General features: G+C 44.2%; 1 protein-coding gene across 1 annotated transcript in view; it reads right to left on the reverse strand.

Annotated features, from left to right (window-relative positions):
- Positions 1-24859, reverse strand: part of LOC143793854 (selenoprotein M-like) — a 57693-nt gene that overhangs the window by 29461 nt on the left and 3373 nt on the right. Inside the window, exon 2 of the mRNA XM_077280815.1 lies at positions 2749-2825. Coding sequence (XP_077136930.1) covers positions 2749-2825 — 77 coding nt within the window. The remainder of the gene's footprint in view (positions 1-2748; positions 2826-24859) is intronic.

Genomic DNA, 24859 nt, shown 5'->3' on the forward strand with positions numbered 1-24859 from the left:
GCACAGGAAGGGTGTATCACCCGTTGGAGGGACATAAACATAATCCCTAAGACACTTCCCTAAGGTTAAAGTGAATTCTAAGACTCATTACATGTTCCATATTGTATAATTTGCTTGTGATTATTCTTTTTCAAACTGTTTAGCTGTTTTCATTACTACTGCAAGTTCCTGCCATTGGCTGTTTCCACCTCCTGTCCATCTGCATGATGCATCTGGTCACCTGCTTTAAACAAGTGCTGCTGTAGCTGATATAGTCCAGACTCTGATAATCACAAGGTGATAAAATCTTCAGGATGAGGAAAAACCAGCACACCGCTGGACATGTGACACAACCTTGAAATCTGTGTTTTAACCCTTACCTCATGCTGTCCTCAGATTTCATAGCGAAAACCTGGTGATAGATTCCCTTTAATTAATTCCAAAAAGATGCACTTAGGAAAATCGATTAAAATTCATTCTAATTATTGCATTTACAGTTAAGTCCAGAAATATCTGGACAGTGACCAAATCTTCGTGATTTGGGCTCTGCATGCCATGATTTTTTATTTAAAACTAAACAACTGAGATGAAATTGAAATATAGACTTTCAGGTTTAATTAACGGGGTTGAACAAAAAATCCTGTGATATGTTTAGGAATTGCAACCATTTTTCTAAAAAGCCTTCTCATTTCAGGGGTTCAAAAGTAATTGGATAAATAAACTGTATCATAAATAAAATGTTCATTTTTAATACTTTATGGAGAATCCTTTTCAGACAATGACTGCCTAAAGTCTGGAAGCCATGAATGTCACCAAATGTTGGGTTTCCTCCTTTGCGATGCTTTGCCACCTGTACTGCAGCTCACTTCAGTTGTTGCTTGTTTGTGGGTCTTTCTGTCTTAAGTTTTGTCTTAAGCATGTGAAATGCTGCTTGATGTAGCTGACATCTAGAGAATGACTCAGTCATTGCAAAATATGCCACTTTTTGCCTTAAAAAACTCTTGGGTAGCTTTCACATTATGTTTTGGATCATTGTCCATCTGTACTGTGAAGTGCTGTCTAATCAGACTTGCTGCATTTAGTTGAATCTCAGCAGAAAGTATGGCGCTGTACACTTCAGAAATCATCTGCTGCTTCTGTCTTCAGTCACATCATAAATAAGTAGTAGTGACCTGGTGACATTGGAAGCCATGCATTACCCAGCCCATGTAATCACACCGCCTCCACCATGTTTTACAGAGGATGTGGTGTGCTGTGGATCATGAGCTGTTCCAAGCCTCCTTCATTCTTTTTCTTCCTATTATTCTGGTACAATTTGATCTTAGTTTCCTCTGTCTAAATAAATCTTTCTCAGAACTGGGCTAGCTTCTTTAGATGTCTTTTTACAAAGTCTAATCTGCCATTTCTAATTTTAAGGCTCATTAATGGTTTTCACCTTGTGGTGAACCTTCTGTTTTTTTCTCTCATGAAGTGTTCCTTTTATGGTAGACTTAGATACTGAAACACCAACTTACTGGAAAGTGTTTGTCATGCGTCTAGATTGCTTTTGCTTACTCATTTGTCTGCTCTAGATCACCTTTCAGGTGCAGCCTTATATACTTCCCCCTGCTGGTATTTCATGCTGGTGATAGTCTCATTTCGATGTCCAGCTATACTGCTGTAGTTTAAGCCAGTCACTTAAAGACCAGCTAGGGTTTATCTCTCTGCTGTTTATGTTCTTTACCATGCACCTCTCTTCTGTTTCTTTTTAGGAAGTAGGCGGCATATTCGTTGACACTACGTATTTAATACGTAATTTATTTTCTTTTTCATGGTTTGCTTTATTCACTCTGGGATCTCTTTCTATTTCAGCACAATTTCCTTCTGTAGGTAATTGCACTCTGCACTGATCTCCGGTTCTTTAGGAGGAACATGAGGGCACTCGACTGACTTCCAGGAAGCATAGGTCTGAGTTGCCATTGTCTAGTCTACAGTTAGGTCTATGTCAGCTCACGCAATAACCACTAGGGACATCGGAGTCAGGACCAATACTTTGTACAGGAACCGGCAGGGTCGATTGTACTTTTTAGTGTGTTACCTATTTTTCCTAGTTTCTCACTTGGGTAGATGTTGTGAAGAGGTTTTTCTTCACAATGGAAAAGATTTTACGATCATCCACCACTGTTGTCTTCCGTGGACATTCTAGCTGTTTTGAGTTCCAAAGCTCACCAGTGCGCTCTTTTTTTGTAGAATGTACCAAATTGTCTATTTTCCAACTTCTAACATTTTTGCTATCTCTGATTTCTTCTTTAATCTTCAACCTAATGATGGTCTGCTTCTCTACTATTAAGAACTCCTTTGACCATATGTTTCCAGAAGCAAATGCCACACCTAGAATAAGCTCCAGACCCTTTACCTGCTTAATTGATGATCAATGATTAACAAGGGAATAGCTCATTGAGCCCATTAGAGAGCTTTTAAAATAATCGTCCAATTACTTTTGGTCAATGTTAAAAGAGGCCACTACATATTAAAGAGTTGCAATTCCTAAACCCTTTCTCCAATTAGGATGGAAATTCCATCAAATTAAAGCTGAGAGTCTGCACTTTAAGCCAATATTGATTATATAACGATATTGTGAATGTGTTTTGCTAAACAGCTAAATGCCAAAACGTGTGTCACTGTTCAAAAATTTCTGGACTTAACTGTATGTATGTATTGTTAATATGTCTCATCTTGAGATTTAAAATGAGTAATAGGCTACAGATATTATTTAAAATAAAAGGATACTATAGTCCAAAGATGTCCAGCATGAATTTGTAGAGTCCTGGTTTGCTCTTTATAGCACATCCTACAACACTTGGGGCCTGTAAATGAAAAGTATAGCAAAAAAAATACAAAGTGAGTGTTACTATTAAGTTTTAACAATACTGATTTGTAAACTGTACTGAAAATTCTAACTAAATGCTGATAATAGAAAGATTCCTGGATGTTTATCATTGAGTTTGTACAAGATTTTTTTCAGCAACAGTGACACTCTTCTCTATGATCTGTGCCTGTAATTGCCAATGAGTTTTAATCCATAAGCAGGTTCTATTTCTTGAAAAATTGAGCAGCCTTTTTATAATCCTATACAACAACATAAGGGATTCCCCAAAACTGACTTTAAAAAACGGTCAATCAGGAATTAGGAAATCCCAATTTATGTAATAACTCCTCATAGAGTGATCACAGAAGGTTGAGACTGATGTCATCTTTTGTATTGTGATTTTAGCTATGCTTAGAGACCAAACATGGCTTATCTGTCGTTGATTGTATGGCCTCCGACAATGTACGTCTCATTAATATTAGATGTATAGGTAATCCAATATTCCATATTTTCTCCCGGAGCCATACTGTCTGCTCTCATTGTACTGCAGTTACCATAGCTAGCTGTAAAGGGTGAGAGGCTCTGGACTGAGGTCTAAGGGGTAAAGTTTCTCCTTGTGGAGAGTGACATACCAGCTCTGGCTTGTCAAGGTAAGTAGGCTTATTCGCCGTGCAATGCTCCTCTGGGAAATTTAATATGCAAATTGCCTCTTCAGAGAAAAAGAGGACTTGAGCTCTTTAATCGCCACCTCTTGGAAGTAACAATCCTACAAGTCACAATCAACCCTTTAACGAGTCTTGTAATATGACTTAGGATAAAAGCCAAATCAGTATCTCAATTTGCAGACATCTTTGTCACATCTGTCGCTGCCATTTTACATAAAGGAATCCACCACTGTCTCCTCAAGACACATGAAGGGGGCACATGAGGGACCTCAAGGATGTTTAATATTTGCTATGACAATCTGTAGCACTCATCCCAGGGTACTGTCCATGACGTGGGAGTTGCCAACATTGCTAAATGGAAACTGCTACGCTTCAAAGGAGACCATGATTTTAGCTTTATAATGCAATGCTGATGTACTGCAGCACAGTATACACAAAGGCTTTAAGTCTTCAAACCCCTATACAGATACTGCTTGATGAATACATGAGCTCACATCGAGCACTGCCCCGATCAAATGCGGGTGTCAGCTCTATACGAGAGCTGACACTCTGCAGAAACGCCCACGATCTGTGCTTGCACCGATTGTGGGCGTTTAGCTCCTCTGATGCTGCTGTCAATAGTGACAGCGACATCCATGAGAAATGCAGAGGGAGGGAGCTGCCTTTCTGCTCCAATTGCCACAGAGTGATTGCGATTGCATTTGCAATGTGCTGATGGTATCAATGGTGACCCTGGGCCTAAAGATGGCCGCAGATTCATCCAGGGATGGTGGCCTGTAAGCTCCTGCTCAGAACAGAAGCTGACATGCCTGCTCCCTGCCTGGGAGACGCAGATCATGGGGCAAGATGGGACATCACATGGAGGCAGGATGGGAGAACATATGACTGGAGCCAGGAATGAGACACACGGGGGCCAGGATGGGGGATATTATTACTGCAGTGAGGTATTTATTTTATTTTTTGAGGATACTGTTTGAAATGGGGGAGGCGGTCTTGTTACTGTGCTGAGCAACACTGTTGCCTTTTTTTCTTCATCTGGTGTTGTTTAGAATTTGGGGAAAAAATAAATAATGTGTTCTGCAAGCGGTGCTCTAGATAAGGCTAGGTTCACATTGCGTTATGTGACCGTGTTTAACGGACTACGTTACACCGCGGCATAACGCGGTGTTAACGTAGTCCGTTAACGCCGCCATAGCCTGTAATGGTGAACACGTCGCTAGCGCCCGCCCACATTGGGCGTGCGCTAGCGATGTGCCGTCATTTGAGTGACGGACCTCGGACGCTGCTTGCAGCGTCCGCGGCGCGCCTGAGGTCCGTTCCTCGCTAGTGCAGATCGGGGATCTGCGCTAGCGGGGACGCCGAACGCGGACCCTAGAGAAGCATTGCGTTAGCGCAATCCGCTAGCGCTATGCGCTTAACGGATTGCCCTAATGCAATGTGACCCTAGCCTTACTGTGTTATTTCCTGCAGAGACAAGCCCTGGCTGGAAGAAGTGACGGCGGTCTGTACTGGATGAAGATGAAAATCAAAGATGAAGAATTTCACCTAGAGACATCACTGGTGAGTCAGTGTGTTACCTGTACACTGACACTATGCACTGTATACTATATACAGTGGTCACTGTATTACTTTTACACTATATACTGAGCTCCTGTGTATAATGTCACCGGTGATCACTGTATTACCTGTACACAGACACTACTTGCTAAGTACAGATCTCCTGTGTATAATGGCACTTATGGTGATATTAATATTGTGTTTTTTTATTACTGATCAGTATTTTAGTATTCAGTCACTATGTGCTGGTAATATGTATTCCGGCCATGGTGTGGTGGTATTTGTTCCTTGTATGTGCTACTATTTGGTCACTATGTGGTGGTAATATGTGGTCTGGTCATGGTGTGGTGGAACTTGTTCCTCGTATGTGATATTATTGGTCAGCATGTGGTGTTAATATGTGTTCGGGACATGGTGCTGTAGTATTTGTCCCTTGTATGTGATATTATTCGGTCACTGTGGTGGTAATATGTGGTCTGGACATGGTGTGGTGGTGTTTGTTCCTTGTATGTGGTATTATAGGTCACTGTGTGGTGGTAATATGGTGTCTCGTCATGGTAAGGTGGCATTTGTCCCCTGTATGAGATATTATTGGTCATTTTAAATATTGAAAAATAAATATAAATATACCTAAATTGTATTGGATATTTTAACAAACGATCAATAGGATAGAGTAGAGTAGGGCCCGGCCAAAAGAGTTTACCTTGTTGTGGTGGCGGCTTAAAAAATCTTTTGACTGTGGACAGTTTGAGGGATGGAGGCGGGGCTGGGGTGGAGCCTGTGTGGAGTCTCAAGGGGGCCCTGAAAATTTTGACAGTATGGTGCTCTGAAATTCCTAGTGGCAGCCCTGTGTACATGGTGTGGCAGTATTTGTTACTTGTATGTGGTATTATAGGTCACTATGTGGTGGTAATATGGTGCCTTGACATTTTGTTGTGGTATTTGTCCTTTGTATGTGATATTATTGGTCATTTTAAAAATTGAAAAATAAATAAAAAGAGTCTACCTTGTCGTGGTAGCGGCTTAAAAAATCTTTTGACTGTGGGCAGTTTGAGAGGTGGAAGTGGGACTTGGTTGGAACCTGGGTGAAGTCTCAAGGGGGCCATGAAAATGCTGCCAGTATGGAGCCCCGAAATTCCTAGCAGCAGCCTGGTATAGATGGAAACCCAAATGTAAGTGCTCAGCGTAGAGAATAGGATTAATGTGATCCCAAAATGTTATGTATAGTGTTGAGCATTCCGATACCACAAGTATCGGGTATCGGCCGATATTTGCTGTATCGGAATTCCGATACCGAGTTCCGATATTTTTGTGATATCGGAAATCGGAATCGGAAGTTCCCAGTGTATGGTTCCCAGGGTCTGGAGGAGAGGAGACTCTCCTTCAGGCCCTGGGATCCATATTCATGTAAAAAATAAAGAATAAAAATAAAAAATATGGATATACTCACCCCTCCGGCGGACCCTGGACCTTAGCGATGTAACCGGCAGCCTCCGTTCCTAAGAATGCAGAGTGAAGGACCTTCGATGACGTTGCAGCTTGTGATTGGTCGCGTGACCGCTCATGTGACCGCTCACGCGACCAATCACAAGCCGCGACGTCATCGCAGGTCCTACACTCACTGCATTCTTAGGAACGGAGGCTGCTGGTTACATCGCTAAGGTCGAGGGTCCGCCGGAGGGGTGAGTATATCCATATTTTTTATTTTTATTCTTTATTTTTTACATGAATATGGATCCCAGGGCCTGAAGGAGAGTTTCCTCTCCTTCAGACCCTGGGAACCATCCAGGATACCTTCCAATATTTGTGTCTTATTGACTTGTATTGGTATCGGGTATCGGTATCGGCGAGATCCGATATTTTGCCGGTATCGGCTGATCCAATCCGATACTGATACTTTCGAATATCGGAAGGTATCGCTCAACACTAGTTATGTATAATGTTCCCAACAAGAGCTTCAAATCAATCCACACAAAAAAGCAAATCCCCACTCAGGTCCCTCATCTCTTAATGGAAATATATGGGGCTTCCACATTACTGGCAGTGCAAAGACTCTAGAAAAGCACTGTGGCTCCTCGCCCTCCAAAAGAAATCCAGCAAATTCTGCACTTCCAAATCCAAATGCCCCCTTCCTTCTGAGCCCTACAGTGTGCCTCAACCACAGTTAGCATCCATATGTTTAGCATTTCTGTCTGTATTGATGAGTGCTCAACAATATTCACGGCTGCTTGTTTCTGGTAATTACCCACGGAGTTAAAATCGTCACTGCAACTGTGGAAAAATTCTCAGAGGGGAGTCTTTTCAAAATGGAGGGGGGTGGGGAATTCTTTTATTCTGGCACCTCAGGGGCTCTGCCAATGTAACGTACACTACAATATAGCGCTTCTTCCCTTCTGAGGTTTGCTCAATGCCTCTAAAGTAGTTTTCGACAATATATGAGGTATTGACACACTCAAGAGAAATTGCATAACATATTTTGTGGTCCATTTTCTCCTATTATCCCTTTCGAAAATTGAAAACTTGAGGGAGGTCAAGCTAACCTTTTTGTGGAATAAATGGTAAGTTTTCATTGACTCAACTCAAAGTTTTTCACTACTTTTGGGATATTGGCATACTCAGTAGAAATTTTGCAATAAATTGTATGGTCAATTTTCTCCTGTTACCCTTGTGAAAATGAAAACTTTAGGGCTAAAGTAACATTTTTGTGAAAAAAAGGGAATTTTTTTCATTTTCACAGCTCAACGATATACAATTCTGCGAAGCCCCCACAGGTTCAAGGTGCTCACTACACCTCTAGATAAGTTTCTTAAGAGATGTAGTTTCCAAAATGTGGTCACTTTTGGTTTTTTTTCACTGTTTAGGCAATCAGGAGCTCTGCAAAGGCAGCATGGAGTCCACTATCTCTTCCAGCCAATTTTGCGTTAAAAAAGTCAATTGGCGCTTCTTCCCTTTCGTGCTCAAACAGTAGTTTTCCCCCACATATGGGATATCGTTGTACTCAAGAGAAATTGCACAACAAATTTTGGGGTTAATTTTTACCTGTTACCCTTGTAAATTTAAACAAATTGGGGCTAAAGTAAAATTTGTGTGGAAAAAGAAAAATGTTCATTTTTTCCATCCACATTGCATTAATTCCTGTGATGCACCTGAAGGTTTAATAAACTTCTGGATTGTGGTTTTGAGGACTTTGAGGGGTGCAGTTTGTTGAATGGTGACACTTTTTGTATTTTCCACCATATCGGCCCCTCAAAGTCACTTCAAATGTGATGTGGTCCCTAAAAAATGGTTTTGTAAATTTTGTTGGAAAAAATAGAAATCACATGTGTTATAGAAATCCTAATCTTATAATAATTAGTAATGAGCGAGTGTACTTGTTGCTCGGGTTTTCCCGAGCACGCTCGGGTGGTTTCCGAGTATTTGTAAGTGCTCGGAGATTTAGTTTTGTTGACTCAGCTGCATGATTTATGGCTGCTAGCCAGCCTGAGTACATGTGGGGGTTGCTAGGAAATACCCACATGTATTCAAGTGTCTGTCAGCTGTAAATCATACAGCTGAGGCAACGAAAACTAAATCTCCGAGCAGTTACAAATACTCGGAGATCACCCGAGCAACGAGTACACTCGTTCATCACTAATAACAATCCTTGATAGCTTAACATTATATAAGAATCTTCTATAAAGACTATATTCATTATATTTGCTGACATGTAAGATTTCTATGTGGTGAAGTATTCTTCCAGAACGTTTTGTGTGGGATACTCAAGGCCAGGGAGTGATTCTTACTCCCAAGACATGTGGATGGTTATTAAAAACACTCATTAAAAAATATAATTAACCTGTGAGAAAAGGTTTCTCTTATCTTGTAGTAATGGAAATGTTCCAAATGTATGTAACTCGTATATCGACGTCCTTCAATGTTGATTATAAAACTAGATGTAACCCCAGATGAGTCAGACACTCTGCCTTATCCTTCCTGAGGTGATTTTTGAGCTGTCTCCTCACATATGAGAAATAAACCTGGGTGTTGATTCGATCTCAGTCGTGTCTTGCCATTTAATTCCAAAGATTTTCCTGATAGCACGTTATTTACTAACTATTTTGTGTTAAATAACTCTATGGTTTAAGGGCATAAAAATGAAAAGTTTGAAAATTGCTAAATTTCTGATATTTTCACAAATAAATGCAAGTCGCATCAAACTAATTTTACCACTATCGTGAAGAATATGTCACAAGTAGTGTTGAGCGATACCGTCCGATACTTGAAAGTATCGGTATCGGAAAGTATCGGCCGATACCGGCAAAGTATCGGATCCAATCCGATACCGATACCCGATACCAATACAAGTCAATGGGACTCAAGTATCGGACGGTATTCCTGATGGTTCTCAGGGTCTGAAGGAGAGGAAACTCTCCTTCAGGCCCTGGGATCCATATTAATGTGTAAAAGAAAGAATTAAAATAAAAAATATTGCTATACTCACCTCTCCGACGCAGCCTGCACCTTACCGAGGGAAGCGGCAGCGTTCTTTGTTTAAAATTCGCGCTTTTCTTTCCTTACGTGAAGTCCCGGCTTGTGATTGGTCGCATGCCGCCCATGTGGCGGCGACGCAACCAATCACAGCAAGCCGTGACGTAATTTCAGGTCATTCAGTATTTTAAAATTACGCTCCGGCTTTGTGATTGGTTGCGTCGCAGTCACATGGGCGACGCAACCAATCACAGCAAGCCGTGACGTAATTTCAGGTCCTTAAGGATTTTAAAATTACGTCCCGGCTTTGTGATTGGTTGCGTCGCAGTCACACGGGCGACGAAACCAATCACAAGCCGTGACGTCACGGGAGGCTGGACACGCGCGCATTTTAAAACGCGCGTGTCCAGCCTCCCGGCTTGTGATTGGTTGACCGCGCCGCAACCAATCACAAGCCGGGACGTCACGGGAGGCTGGACACGCGCCCATTTTAAAATGCGCGCGTGTCCAGCCTCCCGGCTTGTGATTGGTTGACCGCGCCGCAACCAATCACAAGCCGGAACGTCACGGGAGGCTGGACACGCGCCCATTTTAAAATGCGCGCGTGTCCAGCCTCCCGTGACGTCACGGCTTGTGATTGGTTGCGTCGCCCATGTGACTGCGACGCAACCAATCACAAAGCCGGGACGTAATTTTAAAATCCTTAAGGACCTGAAATTACGTCACGGCTTGCTGTGATTGGTTGCGTCGCCCATGTGACTGCAACAAAAAGTGGGTGAGCGGGCACCGTCCATTTGAAATTAATTAAAGGGGATCACCATATGCATACTCTGAACAGTGTACCACATAAGTAAATGTGTATGCACAAACTTGGGATCACCACACAGTAATTAGAAAAAATATACACAATCTTTATTTAGAAACAGTCCACAAAAAACAATTTAAAAACATTTAAAAACCCACACCATCGTAGTGGGGTACTGAGTCCATAACAATAATTGACAAATGTCACAAAATAATTGTAAAACACACCACAGCCTAATATTTGATATAATATCAGTGCACATAAATATATGTGATCTGTTTATGTGCACTGATATTATACACATTTACTTATGTGGCCCATGTGACTGCGACGCAACCAATCACAAAGCTGGAGCGTAATTTTAAAATACTGAATGACCTGAAATTACGTCACGGCTTGCTGTGATTGGTTGCGTCGCCGCCACATGGGCGGCATGCGACCAATCACAAGCCGGGACTTCACGTAAGGAAAGAAAAGCACAAATTTTAAACAAAGAACGCTGCCGCTTCCCTCGGTAAGGTGCAGGCTGCGTCGGAGAGGTGAGTATAGCAATATTTTTTATTTTAATTCTCTCTTTTACACATTTTTACATTAATGTTGTTTCGATACCGATACCCGATACCACAAAAGTATCGGATCTCGGTATCGGAATTCCGATACCCGCAAGTATCGGCCGATACCCGATACTTGCGGTATCGGAATGCTCAACACTAGTCACAAGAAAACCGTCTCAGAATCACTAGGATCCGTTCAAGCGTTTCAGACTTATTATCTTATGAAGTGACATTGGTCAGAATTGAAAAACTTGGCCTGTTCAGGAAGGTGAAAACAGGGTTCGGGGTGAAGGGGTTAGTGTCAACACAAGATCTGTAGAAATCCATTGAGAAATAAACTGAAATCATTTTGAAGTGAAAAATAAAAAGCAGAAAACTAAAATAATGTGGTTTCATAAGTGTGAATACCTTCTGATAATTGGGGATGTGTTTGTGCTTAGAATTACTTACATAAATTTAAACTCGTGAACAGCCAACAATGTGTATCACCAAGAGCTCTTTTTCAACAGTTGGAACTAGAGCTTTAGTCAAGATGGAGGGAATTATGAACAGTTTCAAATACCATTCAATTTTTCATCAAAACTTTAGCCCTCTGCAAAAATGCAGGTGTTGAAGACACTGATTATCAGGACTTCAAAAACCCTAAGCATACATCCAAATCAACTAAAGAGTATCTGCAATAGGAGAAGATCAAGTTTCAGAATGCCCCAGCCAGGACCCAGTCCCGAATTCAATTGAAAATCTGTGGGTTGACCTCAAGAGGGCTGTACACAGGAGATGCCCTCACAATCTGACAGATTTGGAGAGCTACTGCTAGGAAGAATGGACAAAGATTGCCAATTTTAGATGTGCCATGCTGATAGACTCTTATCCAAAAGACTGAATGTTGTCTTAGCTTCAAATGTTATTTCAACAAAGTATTAATTTAAGGATATGTCTACACAGTGTCATTTAGATGCCAGCGCAGACACGAACTTTCAAAAGTGATGCCACTTCAGGAAAAAGCTGGTCATAGTTCAAGAGGTGGCTCTGCCACCAGTAGCTTTCACTCTATACTTTCATTAGAGGAAAGAGCATGTCACATCTTTTAACCGCTGTGGAATCCTGACATAAAATGGAATTATGTACACAGCAATGTCATTTTTGGCATTGCTGTGTACTAAGTTCATTTCATGAGGCGCTTTTACGGTGCTTCTTCAGGTGAATTATGGGCGAAAACCACCTGAAAAAGATGCACATATATGAATTTTATTTTCGTTCTTTAATTCTCTTTTTCCCCCTGAAAAGATTTCACTTTATTTTTCAATTGTATTGTTTAGATTATAGGTGACAATAAAGGCGGGAAAAGTTCTGAGATGATTCTTCTTGATATGATTTTCTTTCATCACAAAAACCTGACATTTGGCAGGGGTGTGTAGACGTTTTATATCAACTGTAGATTAAGTATGGTGGCTCAGTGGTTAGCACTGTTGATTTCCAGCCCTGGGGTCCTGTGTTCAAATCCCACCAAGGACAACATCTGCAAGCAGTTTGTATGTTCTCCCCATGTTTTGTGTGGGTTTCCTCTGAGTACTCCGGTTTCCTCGCACACTTCAAAGACATATTGGTAGGGAATTTAGACTGTGAACCCCTTTGGTGATTGCTATGATGATATAAAGCGCTGTGGAATATAATAGCGCTATATAAGCAGTGCTTAATAAAAGCAATCACACCATCCCAGAATCAAGTTATATAATCCGTAGATGAAAGAAAAAAAAAATTTAAACTAGAATTGTGTCATAAAAATGAAATGGAATGTCTCAATATGTGTACTCCTAAGTGGTACTAATAAAAAAAATTAAAACGGCGACTTAAACCAAATTTTTTATTTTCTCTTTAGAAATATCTGATGTTTCTTTTTTACACCAATAAAATGATGAAAAAACAACAACATCACAAGTTTGTTATGAGCATAATCATACAGACCTGGAAAATAAGGCTATATGCACATAGTGTGTTTCTGATGCAATTTTGCCGTGTTTTTTTCCGTGTGGAACTGGGCCAAAAATGCTATGGAATCCTTATGCAAGCTAATTCTATGACAATCCTGAAGTGTTGTGCACATGATCAGTAAATGTCCTTTACGTATTTGCAGTGCAATTCTTCATGCGTTTCTGCAGTGTTTTTCACCCATTGACTTCATTTGAGTCAGTCAAATCCGTAGCAGAAACGCAGGTATTAAAATGTTTGCCAATTTTCTGAGTTTCTGTTTTGTGTTTTACTGGCTTCCTATGGTGTTTCCCATGCTGTTATCTGTTAGCCAGCATGGGAAATACTGGCGCAGTAGTTTTTATCGGCGGTAACGCTACCGCTGACAAGACTGTCGGTTAGAGAGCTGCGGAGTCATACCTTCAGATGTCAGTGCAGCGCCCCAGAGTCCTGGTCGTTGCAGTACTGTGGCTCCGCCGCTAAGGGGGGCTATGGTACGTCTGATGGCACTGAAGGAGTTCATCTGACCAGGTATCACATACACCAATACATTTCACAGTCGGGCCTCCAGGGGTAGCTAAGGGTGCTATTTATTAGGCCACTCCTCACCGTGTGGGTAAACTGGGGGTCAGGCAGGAAGTTAGACAGAAAGCTGACTGGGTTGGAACCAGGCAACACCTTGTGGCAGAGGGTGTTGCGGGGAAGATTCGGTAGGGTCCCTGTCTGGTTTGGGACCCTGACAGAGGCCTGGCAACAAGAAAGAACGTCACGGGACCGTGCCTGCTCAGCATAGCGGCGGTGCCCTAAGAAAGGATCAGAAGCGAGATATATTGTGTTGAGTGAGAAACAAGATCAAAGCAAGAAGGAGAATACCAGTAGGAGTCGTGCTGTAAGACCGAGGCAACATCCTACTGAGGCGCACAACCGGCGGCCGGAACGCCGAGGAAGTATTCATATATCTAGCTCCAAGCAATACTTCAAACCAACGGCAGGACAGTCAGTCACAGGCGGGCTGTCTCACCTAAATCACCTATGCAGACATAGGGGGCAACCTGTGGAGAGGGGCGACTCTAGGGTCCCGGAAGAGCTCCGAGCCTACCCTGTTATGATCCTTAGTGGCTGAGGATCACGAATAGACCAGCAAGTGAATAAACTAAGGACAAGCTCTAGGGAGATGGTAACTGGACTGATCGCAAATCTGAACCTATGCAAAGCAACTAGAGGTAGCCGGTGAACGTGCCTAAAAAATTCCTAGACGTCTCGAGCCAGCCTGAGGAACTAGCTACCCCTAAAGAGAAAGAAAGACCTTGCTTGCCTCCAGAGAAATAATCCCCAAAGATATAGAAGCCCCCAACAAATATTAACGGTGAAGTAAGAAGAAGGCACATACGTAGGGATGAAATAAGATTCAGCAAAAGAGGCCCACTAGTACTAGAAAGCAGAAAATAGAGCAGGGGTCTATGCGATCAATGAAAAACCCTTACAAAATATCCATCCTGAGATTACAAGAACCCACGCACCAACTAATGGTGTGTGGGGAGAAACTCAGTCCACTAGAGCATCCAGCAAGCAAGGAAATCACATTTTAGCAAGCTGGACAAGAAAACATGATAAACACTGCTGATCAAAAAATGAGCAAACAAAACTTAGCTTTGTCCTGGATGGACTGGGAGCAAGGTAGTCAGAAGGAATCTGAGTAGCACTGATTACATCGACAGCCGGCCACAAGAGGAAGTAAAACAGAGCTATATAGGAACCTCCCAGAGGATAACGAACCAGCTGATAGCCAGAGACCAGCAGGATAACAAACAAAGCCACCAGGGGGAGCCCAAAGCAAAAATCACACCATACCACCAGTGACCACAAGAGGGAGCCCGAAAACAGAGTTCACAACAGTACCCCCCCCTTAAGGAGGGGTCACCGAACCCTCATGAAAACCCCCAGGGCGATCAGGATGAGCCACATGGAAGGCACGAACCAAATCGTCCGCATGAACATCAGAGGCGACAACCCAAGAATTATCCTCCTGACCATAGCCCTTCCACTTGACCAAATACTGGAGCCTCCGTCTAGAAACACGAGAATCCAAGATCTTCTCCACCACGTACTCCAATTCTCCCTCAACCAGCACCGGGGCAGGAGGCTCAACCGGAGGAACCACAGGTACCACATACCTCCGCAACAACGAGCGATGGAACACATTATGAATAGCAAATGATGCCGGGAGGTCCAGACGGAATGACACAGGGCCAAGGACTTCCAGAATCTTATAAGGACCGATAAACCGAGGCTTGAACTTAGGAGAGGAGACCTTCATAGGAACGAAGCGAGAAGACAACCACACCAAGTCCCCAACGCGAAGTCGGGGACCCACACAGCGATGGCGGTTGGCAAAGAGCTGAGCCTTCTCTTGTGACAACTTCAAATTGTCCACCACATGATTCCAAATCTGATGCAACCTATCCACCACAACATCCACTCCAGGACAGTCAGAAGACTCCACCTGACCCGAGGAAAAATGAGGATGAAACTCTGAATTACAAAAAAAAGGAGAAACCAAAGTAGCAGAACTAGCCCGATTATTAAGGGCAAACTCGTCCAACGGTAAAAAAGTAACCCAGTCGTCCTGGTCAGCAGAAACAAAACATCTTAAATAAGTCTCCAAGGTCTGATTAGTTCGCTCGGTTTGGCCATTCGTCTGAGGATGGAAGGCCGACGAAAAAGAAAATTCAATGCCCAACTTAGCACAAAAGGTCCGCCAAAATCTAGACACAAACTGGGATCCTCTGTCAGAAACAATGTTCTCAGGAATCCCATGCAAACGAACCACATTTTGAAAAAACAGTGGAACCAACTCGGAGGAGGAAGGCAACTTAGGCAAGGGCACCAAATGGACCATCTTAGAAAAACGATCACACACCACCCAGATGACAGACATTCTCTGAGAGACAGGGAGATCTGAAATAAAATCCATGGAAATGTGCGTCCAAGGCCTCTTCGGGACAGGCAAAGGTAACAGCAAACCACTGGCACGAGAACAGCAAGGCTTCGCCCGAGCACAAATTCCACAAGACTGCACAAAGGAACGCACATCCCGCGACAAGGAAGGCCACCAAAAAGACCTGGCCACCAAGTCTCTGGTACCAAATATTCCAGGATGGCCCGCCAACACCGAGGAATGAACCTCGGAGATGACTCTGTTGGTCCATCTATCCGGGACAAATAGTCTCTCCGGTGGACAGCGGTCAGGCCTATCCGCCTGAAACTCTTGCAGCACACGTCGCAAATCTGGGGAGATGGCAGTCAAAATCACCCCTTCTCTAAGGATACCAGCCGGCTCTGAATCTCCAGGAGAGTCAGGCACAAAACTCCTAGAAAGAGCATCAGCCTTCACATTCTTCGAACCCGGCAGGTACGAGACCATGAAATCAAAACGAGAGAAAAACAACGACCAACGAGCCTGTCTGGGATTCAGCCGCTTGGCCGACTCGAGATAAATCAAATTCTTGTGGTCAGTCAAGACCACCACACGATGTTTAGCTCCCTCGAGCCAATGTCGCCACTCCTCAAATGCCCACTTCATAGCCAACAGCTCCCGATTACCGACATCATAATTCCGCTCGGCAGGCGAAAACTTTCTTGAAAAGAAAGCACATGGCTTCATCACAGAGCCATCGGGGCTTCTCTGCGACAAAACAGCCCCCGCTCTAATCTCGGAAGCATCAACCTCCACCTGGAAGGGAAGTGAGACATCTGGCTGACATAAGACCGGAGCCGAAGAAAACCGACGCTTCAGCTCCCGAAAGGCCTCCACAGCCGCAGAAGACCAATTAGTCACTTCAGAACCCTTCTTGGTCAAATCCGTCAAAGGCTTAACAACGCCAGAAAAATTAGCTATGAAGCGACGGTAAAAATTAGCAAAACCCAAGAACTTCTGAAGACTCTTAACAGATGTAGGCTGCGTCCAGTCATGAATAGCCTGAACCTTGACTGGGTCCATCTCAATAGTAGAAGGAGAAAAAATTAAACCCCAAAAAGAAATCTTCTGGACTCCAAAAAGACATTTTGAGCCCTTCACAAATAAAGCATTGTCACGTAGGACCTAAAAGACCATCCTGACCTGCTTAACATGAGACTCCCAATCATCCGAAAAAAACCAGAATATCATCCAAATACACAATCATAAACTTATCCAGATATTCACGGAAGATGTCATGCATAAAGGACTGAAAGACTGAAGGAGCATTAGAAAGTCCAAAAGGCATCACCTAGTACTCAAAATGGCCTTCAGGCGTATTAAATGCAGTTTTCCATTCATCACCCTGTTTTATATGCACAAGGTTATACGCACCACGAAGATCTATCTTGGTGAACCAACTAGACCCCCTAATGCGAGCAAACAAATCAGTTAACAATGGCAAAGGATACTGAAATTTGACCGTGATTTTATTCAAAAGGCGATAATCAATACAGGGTCTCAGGGAACCATCCTTTTTAGCCACAAAAAAGAATCCTGCACCAAGGCGGGATGAGGACGGGCGAATATGTCCCTTCTCTAAAGACTCCTTTATATAACTCCGCATGGCAGCATGCTCCGGCACAGATAAATTGAAAAGTCGTCCCTTAGGAAACTTACTACCAGGAATCAAATTTATAGCACAATCACAATCCCTATGAGGAGGTAGAGAATTGAGTTTGGGCTCCTCAAATACATCCTGGTAGTCTGACAAAAACGTAGGGACTTCAGAAGGAGTGGACGAAGCAATAGACACCACAGGAGGGTCACCATGAATTCCCTGACAACCCCAACTTGACACCGACATAGCTTTCCAATCCAGGACTGGATTATGAGTCTGCAACCATGGTAGACCCAACACGACGACATCATGCAAATTATGCAGTACAAGAAAGCAAATCACCTCCTGATGAACAGGAGTCATGCACATGGTCACTTGTGTCCAGTACTGAGGTCTATTCATAGCCAATGGTGTAGAATCAATTCCCCTTAGTGGAATAGGGAATTTTAAAGGCTCCAAATCAAAACCACAGCGCCTGGCAAATGACCAATCCATAAGACTCAGGGCGGCACCTGAATCTACAAAAGCATTAACCGGGTAAGATGACAGGGAACAAATCAGGGTAACAGACAAAATGAACTTAGGCTGTAAAGTGCCAATGGTGACAGATTTATCAACCTTTTTTTTGCGCTTAGAGCATGCTGAGATAACATGAGCTGAGTCACCACAGTAAAAGCACAACCCATTTTGCCGTCTATAATTTTGCCGTTCACTTCTGGTCAGAATTCTGTCACATTACATAGATTCAGGTGTCTGTTCAGAAGACACCGCCAAATGGTGCACAGGTTTGCGCTCCCGCAAACGCCGATCAATCTGAATGGCCAGAGTCATTGACTCATTCAGACCTGCAGGCGTAGGGAACCCCACCATGACATTCTTAATGGCTTCAGAAAGACCTTCTCTGAAATTTGCAGCCAGGTCACACTCATTCCACTGAGTAAGCACCGACCATTTCCGAAATTTCTGGCAGTACACCTCTGCTTCATCTTGCCCCTGCGAGAGGGCCAATAACGTTTTTTCAGCCTGGTTCTCAAGATTAGGTTCCTCATAGAGCAATCCAAGGGCTAGAAAAAACGCATCTACACTAAGCAATGCAGGATCCCCTGGCGCCAATGCGAAGGCCCAATCTTGGGGGTCACCACGCAAAAAGGAAATGATAATCTTAACTTGCTGAACGGCATCACCAGAGGAACGAGGTTTCAAAGAAAGAAACAACTTACAATTGTTCCTAAAATTCAGAAACCTAGATCTATCTCCAGAAAACAACTCCGGAATAGGTATTCTAGGCTCTGACATAGGACTGTGAACAACAAAATCCTGAATACTTTGAACCCTAGCAGCAAGATGATCCAGACTGGAAGCCAAGCTCTGGACATCCATGTCAGCAGCTGAACTCAGAGCCACACCAAGATTAAGAGGAGGAGAGAAGCTAGCCACAGAAGCTAGACACACAGCAACAACAAAAAAAAAAATTTCTCAAGGCTTCTTTTCTCCTGCTTCTGCCATGCAATTAACACTTTATCGGCCGGCTGTACTGTTATGATCCTTAGTGGCTGAGGATCACGAATAGACCAGCAAGTGAATAAACTAAGGACAAGCTCTAGGGAGATGGTAACTGGACTGATCGCAAATCTGAACCTATCCAAATCAACTAGATGTAGCCGGTGAACGTGCCTAAAAAATTCCTAGACGTCTCGAGCCAGCCTGAGGAACTAGCTACCCCTAAAGAGAAAGAAAGACCTCGCTTGCCTCCAGAGAATTAATCCCCAAAGATATAGAAGCCCCCAACAAATATTAACGGTGAAGTAAGAAGAAGGCACATACGTAGGGATGAAATAAGATTCAGCAAAAGAGGCCCACTAGTACTAGAAAGCAGAAAATAGAGCAGGGGTCTATGCGATCAATGAAAAACCCTTACAAAATATCCATCCTGAGATTACAAGAACCCACGCACCAACTAATGGTGTGTGGGGAGAAACTCAGTCCACTAGAGCATCCAGCAAGCGAGGAAATCACATTTTAGCAAGCTGGACAAGAAAACATGATAAACACTGCTGATCAAAAAATGAGCAAACAAAACTTAGCTTTGTCCTGGATGGACTGGGAGCAAGGTAGTCAGAAGGAATCTGAGTAGCACTGATTACATCGAAAGCCGGCCACAAGAGGAAGTAAAACAGAGCTATATAGGAACCTCCCAGAGGATAACGAACCAGCTGATAGCCAGAGACCAGCAGGATAACAAACAAAGCCACCAGGGGGAGCCCAAAGCAAAAATCACACCATACCACCAGTGACCACAAGAGGGAGCCCGAAAACAAAGTTCACAACACTACCCGTCATACGGGTGCGTCCCAACCATAACACCGGGAGGGACGGAGGATTAGCAGAACATCATCTAATCGAGTTGTTGTGAGGGAACACGAGAAACAGACACAACAGTTGTGGGGACTATCCCGTAAGCACAGCAGGGGAGGACCACAACACATAGCGCTAGCAGGAAGGCACAGATTTCCACCTGCAAAGAGAACTCTGGAGGTGCCATTGGACCGGCCGGACTTGCGCAGCCTGGTGAACCGTATTCCGGACTGAGGACCCAGAGACCTTCAGTAAACAGGTAAAGAGACTGCAACCTGGTGTCCTCGTTATTTACTGCACCGCACCACCACCACTATCCACATCTATTATTGTGCGCCCCTCAGCAGGGTCACGGACCGGGTCTAGCCACCGTGACAACCCCAGAGCAGAGACTCAGAGGCCCGGTACCGGGTACCCCTCGGCCCTGCGGCAGTGGGGGCGCTACATCTTGGCGTCACGAACAGGATCTACTTAAGCCTGAAGAATCAGGTCATGTGTGCCTTGGAACTGTGATTTACTGTGCTTGGACTGTACTTTATTGCAAAGACTGTGGATTGTCACTTGCCGCCAAAAGTTCGCGCCAAAACCGCCGCCATTACAGCGCTAAGGAGAGCGCAGGAGAAGAAGAAGGGCGTGGAAGTGGGCGTGAACAAGCTGAAGAGCGCAAAAGACAATGGCCGCCCAGTCTAAATATCTCGGCCCCTTGAGGACGTGTCCGTCAGCAGCCGAGATCCGCCTCCTGATCCTCAATGGTGGGCAGAGACAGAGAAAACGAAACCGCCCACGAAGGAGAGAGCGGGAAAAGGACCAGGAAGAAGAAGTCAGCGAGATGGAGGACGCCATGGCCAGCCGCCCGGAGCCGGAGCGTGGGGTCGGAGCCGAGGACTCCCCCAGCTACCCGGAGAGGCACCGCAGCCAGACCTCCACAGTTGATGCTGACCTCCTGCAGACCGGAGCGGATGAGCTGATCCACCAACTCCTGCAGACGCAGCTGAGCACTGAGGCCGGGTGGAAGAAGACCATCATCGGGAGCCTCACCAGACATCTGTCGGCAGCCTCGCCTGGTCCGGAGCAAGAAAGAAGTTCCAGCGCTCCGAAGCCAGAAAGCAAGGCCCTGCCGGAAAGCGAGATGCTGCAAACGGAGATGACAACGCCGCAGCGCAAGGCCCTGCAACCAGCGTTCCAGATCCCAGTGGAGGCAGAGCAGACCGGCACCGGAGGGACCGCATCTGAAGCAGGTATGAAGGACGACCCTGCCCTGACAACCGACACCACTCCTGTGACTGCTAGTGCCACAACTGCTGACTCCATTCCAGTGACTGATCTTGCAGCAGCCGCTACCTCTGCTGCAGCAAATGCCCATACTCAAGCTGCGCAGACCTCCATCGCTGCGCATGATTTAACCGTACATGAAAGACGGATTAACGGCGTTTGTCCAGCACTGGGTGTAACCCTGGACCTCACTTTTCCCAGGCCAGGAAGGGTTAAGTGCCAGGTGCAGCCCTGGAAGCCGTCCAACTAAACCTCGAAAACCTGAACCTGTAAATAGATGACTGTTTGTCTTTTGCTGTTTTGCTGCTAAAACCCGTCTAGGGTTATTCTTAAAGGGATCCCTTAGTTTACCCGGGATCCCTATTTTTGTCTTTTGTTTTTGTTTTTGTCTATTCATGTTGAAAAGAACTCCTGGATCATGAACGCTGCATGATACCAAACTTATTGTAAATAGTTTACACCTTCTTAAAGGTGTTCTCTACTGGTTTTACATAAAAGACGGACTCTTTGCGAAGATACGGTTCTTGGAACCTGCACTGGAGTACTTGCTGCATACGGACTTGCAGCTTGAGAAGTTGCACTACCTCATAGAGACTTGGTCCCCTCTTAAAGGGGATGTTCACATCCTGCACTTATGAACAGTGTTGCCTTAAGATGGTTGAATAGCAATAATGTCCTGAAAAGAAAGTATTGATGATGTTGATATGTGAAAGTTAAATGTAACCAATTAGTTGACTGTAAGAAATGTTCAATAATGTTAATAGAAGAATGAGGACAGGAAGTGAACCCGTAGGGGTTAGTAGTGAGTCCTCCTAGGAGCCATACAGAGATGGCTCAGTGATCTTAAACTGAAAGAAAAATGATATGTTCTATACTGTGTATTGTAGTGGAAGGACAGTAGGCTCGGACGGAAAGGAGCGGTCCTGTAATAGAAAGGAGAGGCAGTAGGTCTGGAGCGTTTAGGACAGGCGGTCCTGCAGACGTAAAGTAAGAGAATGTAGCACAGTTGCTTAAGCCTTATAATGTGTTATAAGAAGGTCTTTAGTGGATTCAGAGTGTACATCCTTAAAGGCAATGTTGAATTAATGTTTAAAAATTTTGCACTTAGTAGAATACCCGGTTGGGTAAGAAAAGTTATTTAAAAGTATTTAACCATGTTTGTAACGTTTAAGTGTCCTCACCTCCCATAAAGGGAAGCTCTGTTCAAATATGCTTATTGTTATTGCACTCACAAAAATTGTATGTCTTTTTGCTGACATGTATTGTTGTTTTCTTCCCAGTCCCGGAGTACTGGATTTAACCGGGGGGGAGTGCAGCGCCCCAGAGTCCTGGTCGTTGCAGTACTGTGGCTCCGCCGCTAAGGGGGGCTATGGTACGTCTGATGGCACTGAAGGAGTTCATCTGACCAGGTATCACATACACCAATACATTTCACAGTCGGGCCTCCAGGGGGAGCTAAGGGTGCTATTTATTAGGCCACTCCTCACCGTGTGGGTAAACTGGGGGTCAGGCAGGAAGTGAGACAGAAAGCTGACTGGGTTGGAACCAGGCAACACCTTGTGGCAGAGGGTGTTGCGGGGAAGATTCGGTAGGGTCCCTGTCAGGTTTGGGACCCTGACAGAGGCCTGGCAACAGGAAAGAACGTCACGGGACCGTGCCTGCTCAGCATAGCGGCGGTGCCCTAAGAAAGGATCAGAAGCGAGATATATTGTGCTGAGTGAGAAACGAGATCAAAGCAAGAAGGAGAATACCAGTAGGAGTCGTGCTGTAAGACCGAGGCAACATCCTACTGAGGCGCACAACCGGCGGCCGGAACGCCGAGGAAGTATTCATATATCTAGCTCCAAGCAATACTTCAAACCAATGGCAGGACAGTCAGTCACAGGCGGGCTGTCTCACCTAAATCACCTATGCAGACATAGAGGGCAACCTGTGGAGAGGGGCGACTCTAGGGTCCCGGAAGAGCTCCGAGCCTACCCGTCATACGGGTGCGTCCCAACCATAACACCGGGAGGGACGGAGGATTAGCAGAACATCATCTAATCGAGTTGTTGTGAGGGAACACGAGAAACAGACACAACAGTTGTGGGGACTATCCTGTAAGCACAGCAGGGGAGGACCACAACACATAGCGCTAGCAGGAAGGCACAGATTTCCACCTGCAAAGAGAACTCTGGAGGTGCCATTGGACCGGCCGGACTTGCGCAGCCTGGTGAACCGTATTCCGGACTGAGGACCCAGAGACCTTCAGTAAAGAGGTAAAGAGACTGCAACCTGGTGTCCTCGTTATTTACTGCACTGCACCACCACCACTATCCACATCTATTATTGTGCGCCCCTCAGCAGGGTCACGGACCGGGTCTAGCCACCGTGACAACCCCAGAGCAGAGACTCAGAGGCCCGGTACCGGGTACCCCTCGGCCCTGCGGCAGTGGGGGCGCTACATCAGCATGACCCCACAACTGTGACTGTGACCCACAGGCGTGGGCTGATGAGACTCAACAGGCTACGTCTGCTGTCACTGATAACAGTGACAGCAGGTGCTTCTGATGGGAGATGTAGTCTCATCTGCCAGCACCTGTGCTCACAATTAAAAGAAAAAAAAAAGTAAAATTACATACATATTCAAATAAAAATAAAAAAATTATACTCACTAACACCAAATGTGTGATGCCCTCATCTCCTAGAAATAATGTAAAATAATAAACCAACCTATATTCACGTGTCTGCCATACTCCAGGTAATCCAGAGTGTCCCACGGCAATCTCGCATGTAGGTAATCACTCCTGCAGTGTATCACTGAGTTGCTGTTAGAGTTCACCGCAGTTCATCAGCTCTGATGCTCTCACTTATGACACCACTGCGTGAGAACTTTCCCATGCAACAGTGGTGCCATAAGGGAGATCACCGTAGCTGATCAGCTGATAAACTCCAGTGAACTCTCTCGTGGCAGCTCAGTGATACATTGCGGGAGCGATTAATATCCTGTCAGTGTATCGCCGGCTGTCTTTGAGAGCAGTCACATTACTGATGTGACTACTCTCAAAGTGATCAGGATGGTCATTGGACATTCTGGATTACCTTCTCTGCGGATAGGTGAGGAATATTGTGGTTTATTATTCTATCTTTATTGCAGGAGACTTTTGATTCGGTGGACTAGGTGTTTGGTAAGTATGGTTTAATTAACATTATTAACCCCTTTACCCCCCAAGGGTGGTTTGCATGTTAATGACCAGGCCAATTTCTACAATTCTGACCACTGTCCCTTTATGAGGTAATAACTCTGGAATGATTCCATGGATCCCGGCAATTCTGACATTGTTTTCTCATGACATATTGTACTTCATGATAGAGGAAAAAATTTCTTGGATATAACTTGCGTTTATTTGTGAAAAAAAATGGAAATTTGGTGAACATTTTGAAAATTTTGCAATTTTTCATGCCCTTAAATCACAGAGATCTCTCACATAAAATACTTAATAAGTAACATTTCCCACATGTTTACTTTACATCAGCACAATTTTGGAACCCCAATTTTTTTTTATTAGGAAGTTATAAAGGTGAAAAGTTAAACAGCGATTTCTCATTTTTACAACACCATTTTTTTGGGGACCACATCCATCACATTTGAAGTCATTTTGAGGGGTCTATATGATAGAAAATACCCAAAGTGACACCATTCTAAAAACAGCACCCCTCAAGGTGCTCAAAACCACATTCAAGAAGTTTATTAACCCTTCACGTGCTTCACAGAAATTTTTGGAATGTTTAAAAAGAAATGAACATTTAACTTTTTTCACAAAAAATGTACT

This window comes from Ranitomeya variabilis, chromosome 1 (genome assembly GCF_051348905.1).
Source record: "Ranitomeya variabilis isolate aRanVar5 chromosome 1, aRanVar5.hap1, whole genome shotgun sequence".
Lineage (NCBI taxonomy): Eukaryota > Metazoa > Chordata > Amphibia > Anura > Dendrobatidae > Ranitomeya > Ranitomeya variabilis.